The 6,000-nt window shown below is 39.1% G+C and overlaps 1 protein-coding gene across 1 annotated transcript in view; it reads left to right on the forward strand.

Annotated features, from left to right (window-relative positions):
• LOC119584663 (glutamate synthase [NADH], amyloplastic-like) overlaps window positions 1–6,000 on the forward strand; it is a 47,386-nt gene that overhangs the window by 39,588 nt on the left and 1,798 nt on the right. The window contains 15 exon segments of the mRNA XM_037933338.1: window positions 276–389; window positions 555–740; window positions 1,174–1,307; window positions 1,437–1,533; window positions 1,565–1,606; window positions 1,769–1,953; window positions 2,317–2,389; window positions 2,392–2,611; window positions 2,899–3,119; window positions 3,274–3,450; window positions 3,736–3,978; window positions 4,139–4,306; window positions 4,479–4,592; window positions 4,771–4,927; window positions 5,317–6,000. The exon segment at window positions 5,317–6,000 is cut by the window's right edge and continues 1,798 nt beyond it. Of these exon segments, the coding sequence (XP_037789266.1) occupies window positions 276–389; window positions 555–740; window positions 1,174–1,307; window positions 1,437–1,533; window positions 1,565–1,606; window positions 1,769–1,953; window positions 2,317–2,389; window positions 2,392–2,611; window positions 2,899–3,119; window positions 3,274–3,450; window positions 3,736–3,978; window positions 4,139–4,306; window positions 4,479–4,592; window positions 4,771–4,927; window positions 5,317–5,456 (2,271 nt within the window). The 3' untranslated portion in view covers window positions 5,457–6,000.

Genomic DNA, 6,000 nt, shown 5'->3' on the forward strand with positions numbered 1-6,000 from the left:
CCTCTAACTATCTCTATCTATCTCTCTCGATCTCTATCTCCCACCCCCACTCCGCACCCACCCCCCCCGCATTCATCATCCCTCTCCGTCTTCCCCATGTCCTCTGCATTCCTTATCGGCTCAAGAACAAAAAGGGGGGAAGGGCAACCACGCTTCATTGGTGTTTTCTACCTGCAGGCCGTAGGGCGCAGCAGGGGAGAAGGGGGGAGAAGAGAAGAAACAAGGGGGAGGAGGAGAGAGAGGGTGGTGGGTGGGGGGGGAGGGGGGGGGAGGGAAACAACAGCATTGTGAGCAACCGGCAAGGATCAGCTGGTCAGAGCTTCTGTGCCTTCCTGGCCCGAGGTGTGACTGTCACTCTAGAGGGAGACTCAAATGACTATGTGGCAAAGGTAAGTGTCACTGGTTTTGATACTAGTTTTGATACTATTGCTACTGCTATGTGTGATTCAAATAAGGCTTTCTTCTCATATGATTTATTATTGTTAGCTCTATGTTCAACTTCAGAAGCATGAACATAGACAAATGTGTACCATTTTCTTTTTCCTTACCCCAAGGGTCTGTCAGGAGGAGAAGTGGTAATTTATCCTCAGAAGAATTTACCAGAAAACTACAAGTCGGAGGATAACATCATTGTTGGTAATGTCTGTCTTTATGGAGCAACAGAAGGTTCTGCCTTCTTCAGGGGAGTTGCTGCTGAGCGATTCTGCGTCCGCAATTCTGGTGCAACAGCTGTTGTTGAGGTGAGTGAGTGGTATTGGCTTGGAGAGTAGGGTATATCATTTTGGGGGCATGGATGATGTGTTTGCACAATAAGAATATAGTTTTCATTAGATGTATTTATTTCAGGGTATGCATTTAGTTAGAAACTGCATACAATTTCTTCACTATTAGGATGGTGAATTTCTTGTCAGAACTTCAGTAGCATAAACTGATATAAGTTAGAATGTAATTTTTTTCTATGGATGGGTGTTCATAATTAGATTCATAATGCCTGCAGTTTTCATCCAGGATTTAGGTTATCTAGTTATAAGACAATTTATGACCCAAATATTATTTATCAAAGCAGTTTATTATCTATGGAATGAGCTGACAGAGTTTAAAGAATGTATCATCTTTATCCAGAAAGCAGGTATGACTTAATTTTCCATTTTCTCAAAAATTGATTTCTTCCAGGGGGTAGGCGACCATGGTTGTGAATACATGACTGGTGGCCGTGTGTTGATTCTTGGACCTACTGGGCGTAACTTTGCTGCTGGAATGTCTGGTGGCATTGCTTATGTCTTGGATAAGGATGGCGACTTTAAGAAGTTTGTATTACTTTCTGTATTTATGATCATATATTTCTCTGTGATTTATGGGCACTTCCTACAGTAAAGTGAGTTAAGGATGTAATTAACTGATGATTATTTTTTTTCTCTCTTTTTCTTTTGCAATAGCAAGTGCAACCCTCAGATGGTAGAGCTTCTTCCTCTGGAAAAGGAGGATGACCTGGAGTTTGTTGAGAACTTGTCTGGAGGGCATTCCGATCGACAAGTCCTGGTTACCAGGTGGGCTAGCTAAAATCTGTGACGAGTACTGGCCAGCTCAAGCCAGTCAATTTACTAAGGTTTGATATTCTTCTGGTAATTTTTCTTTTTTAAAGTTCCAGGTATATAATGTATACAAATTTAGAATACACATATATTTTTTCATGTATTTGCATTTATATTCTAATGATTAGAAAGTTGAAAAATGTATAATACTGATTTACTCCTGTGTATTACCCCAGGTGTTCCCCTATGAGTATCAGCGTGCTCTAAAGCAACTAGCTGAGGCTGAAGCTGCAGCTCAACCAGCACCAGAGAAGCCACACGTTGAAACCAAGCCAGAGCCATCAGTGCGCGACATTGAAGATTCAGTTACTGACGCCACAATGGAGAAGAAGAGGCTGGAGAAGATCTTGGACAAAACTAGGTAGGGGCTCTAAGACTTACAAGATTGATTGTTTGACTAATTGATATTTTTTTTGTTATATTTTGGGGTGTGTGAGTGTGAGTGATTGAGTGAGGGAGCGAGTGAGTGATGTTAAATGCACAAAATCTCGGTTGTTAGATTACTTACTGATGATGATAGATATTGTTGTGTTAGTTGTATAGTTATTTCCTTTGGATATAACTGAACTTTTTTTTTTGTGTGTGTAATGCATCATGGTCTTTTTATTGAATATATGTTGTTATTTTGGTACCATTAGTATGATACAGCAAACAGTTTCTCACCTAGGAACATTTCTAGCCATCAGTTCTTACTACTAATATATCCCATGACATGATCCTGCAGGGGCTTTATTAAGTACAAGCGTGAGACAGCCATGTACAGATCTGCTGAAAAGAGGGTGAAGGATTGGGATCAAACGAACAAAAAAAGGGAGGGAGAAAAAAAATCTACAATATGGACAGTGTGCGTCGAGGTCTCCGCGTTCAGGCTGCAAGGTGCATGGAATGTGGAGTTCCCTTCTGTCAGTCATCCCATGGCTGTCCTCTGGGCAACATTATCCCCAAGTGGAATGACTTGATCTTCAATAATAACTGGAAAGAAGCACTGAATCAACTTTTGCAAACAAACAACTTCCCAGGTACTTCAGAGATACCTACTCTTATACTTCTAATGAAAGACTCTAAACATAAGTTAATTATAATTATGGAATGATTTAGGACAGTTGTAAGTATTCAGAAACATACAGGATTCTCTTTTAGTAGCAGTTCATTAATTTTGTGGTATAGCTCGTGTTTTCAGTAAAACTGGAAAGACATTAATTTGTAGTGTGCAAAAGACAAGAGGCCCTTATCAGATTAGCCTGATTGAAAAAATTTCTAATTATAAAGATTTGCTAAACCATTTTCTTGGACTTCCTTCCCCTAGAATTCACTGGTCGAGTCTGCCCAGCCCCATGTGAAGGTGCTTGTGTGTTGGGCATAAATGAAATGCCAGTGACCATCAAAAACATTGAGTGCTCCATAATTGACCATGCCTTCGAGCAAGGGTGGATCAAGCCAGAGCCACCAGTGACTAGGAGTGGAAAGAAGGTGGCTGTAGTAGGCTCAGGACCTGCTGGTATGGCTGCTGCTCATCAGCTTAATAAGGTCAGTTGCTTGGGATTTGTTACCAAACTAAGGTCAGTTGTTTTGGTATTAGCTAATGCAGCAGAATATATGAATTCAAGTGGAAGATTTAAAACTCAAATTTTTGGATAGCAAGACACCATATCTAATATATATCTACCATTTCTCTTTTTAGGCTGGACACCTGGTCACAGTGTTTGAGCGCAATGACAGGATTGGTGGATTACTGCAGTATGGTATCCCTACCATGAAACTCAGCAAGGAAGTTGTCCAGAGAAGGGTGGATCTGATGAGAGAGGAAGGCATCACCTTCAAAACCAATGTCAATGTTGGGAAAGACATTTCTGCTAAGGTATTTCCCAGATCCCACTCAAAAGTGAATAACAATGATAATAGAATGAATGGGATGTAATAACCATTTTGACATATGGGATGAGTAATTTAATTATTTATTAACTTGCTTTGTAATCTTGCTCATTACCGTATCCACAGAAGAGATTTTTTCCCCAAAAATAGAGCAGATACATAACTCAAAGATGGCAGACAGAATCGTAAATCAATATACTTTTAATTTAATTTCTTTTCTATACTGACTTGAAACCTCTCAAACACATTCTTTTCTTTTACCATCCTGTAGGACCTCCAGGAAGAGTTTGATGCTGTGCTTCTGTGCCTTGGAGCCACTTGGCCCCGAGACCTTCCTATCCCCAACCGGCAGCTGGAGGGCATCCACTTTGCCATGGCTTTCCTGGAGACTTGGCAGAAGAAGCAGATGGGCAACAAGATCGACCATACATCCCTAACAGCCAAGGACAAGGACGTCATTGTTATTGGTGGAGGTGACACTGGTTGTGACTGCATTGGTACTTCACTGAGGCAGGTGAGTTGGGTGGTAATAGGAAATGGGATTAATAAGTTTTCTTTAATGTTCTGCCAATTGATTTATTGTTTTAGTGTTGTATTTTTATTTATTAAATTTAGGCAGGAGAAATCTAAGATTGGTAGATGAATGCAATTTTTAATTATGTTTTGTATTGCAGGGTGCCAAGTCAATCACCACATTTGAGATTCTGCCACAACCTCCTCCATCTCGCGGCCGTGACAACCCATGGCCCACGTACCCTCGCGTATTCAAGGTTGACTATGGCCATGAAGAAGTTAAATTGAAGTTTGGCCGTGACCCAAGAGAATATAATACACTCACAAAGGCAAGTTCAGTGATTGGCTTAGAGTATTGTCAAGTAGATCTGACAGTCTTGAATCAGTTTTTCATTTTGTAATATTTTCACGAGAAAGTAGTTTTCTCTGAAGTGTATCATCAGTTTATATAGGCGATCTTTAAATTATGGCTTAGATATTGAGGATTTCCTTTGACAACAGGAGTTCTTGGATGATGGCAATGGCAAAGTGTCTGGAGTTCGTTCTGTTAAAGTGGAGTGGACCAAGGATGAGAGTGGTCGCTGGAAGATGCAAGAAGTTGAAGGATCTGAAAAGGTAACTCGTCTGTGGACCACATACTTGTAATAACTTATCTGTGTAATTGTTAAGGATTTTGGAATAAAAAAATATTTTCAGATATGTAGTACATGTGATACCCAACTCTTTAAAGGGATAAAACTTGATAAATTGGTGCCAAGATTATTTTTTATTCCTATATCAATGTCTCTTTCAGATATACAAAGCTGATTTGGTTCTACTGGCAATGGGTTTCCTTGGACCAGAGAGGTACATCATCAATGAACTTGAGTTGGAGCAGGACCCACGTTCCAACATCTGTACACCACCTGGCAAATATGCTACAACTGTGGACAAGGTCTTTGCTGCTGGAGGTAAGTTGTATTGTTTTCATTTCATTTTGTTTTATAGCATGTGTCTAGTTTAGTGAACTGTTTTTCCCCAGTTTCTGTTTTTCTTTGTGTTATATCTTTGTGACCATCTTTAATTGGAATTTGTTTTGGGAATACTCTCTTGTGTTGTCATGTGACTATTTTTTATCACATTTTTCTTTGTTTATTTTAAAGATATGACAAATATTTAGCATAATTTCATGCACTATTATGAGAGTACATCTGTACATATGTGCTTGTATCATGTGTGTTTAGTTATGTTTTATTCAATAGAATGATAATTTTTAAGGTTAAAATTCCTTTCCAAATGATTGTTTAGTCTCAGGTATTCACCTAGCTTATCCTTTTACAAAAAAAAAATTCTTTTACAGATTGTCGTCGTGGTCAGTCTTTAGTTGTGTGGGCTATCAATGAGGGTCGTCAAGCTGCCCGTGAAGTAGATGCCTACCTCGTGGGAACTTCAACCCTCCCAGTGTCTGGTGGTGTAGTCCAGATTACACAAAAGGGTTAAGGGGAATTTCAGAGTGTGTAAAACTGATGTCATAGCAGGCTGTATGCCATAAATAAGAAAGAAAAAAAAATCTTATGAAGTATATGTGGTCCAAATATTTTATTAAATTAAGATTTCAGTGATCCATCTCATGATTTCTGTGGTTCATGGAAGTTCCCAGCCTAGATTCACTGCCCTGGATCATATCATATATGGTACGAATCCTAGGTAATGGAAACCAGTTATAAACACTTAAGCTTCTATTATCGTTGTATATAGTAATTTTACTTTTTGTGCAATACTTCAGAGATTCAGTAGGTCCATTATTGTGTAAATTAAAATGAGATTTTATTTAGGCTATGGTACTGATGACGGCAATTGTATGTGGAAGCACATGGCGCTAAGTCTGTAGCTTTGACGGTTTCATATGCTTATACACATATAGGTAATGAGTACATTGCATTTACAGTGCAGTGTGTGTCGTGTGATATTATGCATAGTAATGAAAATTAAAGGAACTGTAATTATTTGAAGTAGATACTATTTGATTAAATGTTTGATTCTT

This window comes from Penaeus monodon, chromosome 18, assembly GCF_015228065.2.
Source record: "Penaeus monodon isolate SGIC_2016 chromosome 18, NSTDA_Pmon_1, whole genome shotgun sequence".
NCBI classification, from domain to species: domain Eukaryota; kingdom Metazoa; phylum Arthropoda; class Malacostraca; order Decapoda; family Penaeidae; genus Penaeus; species Penaeus monodon.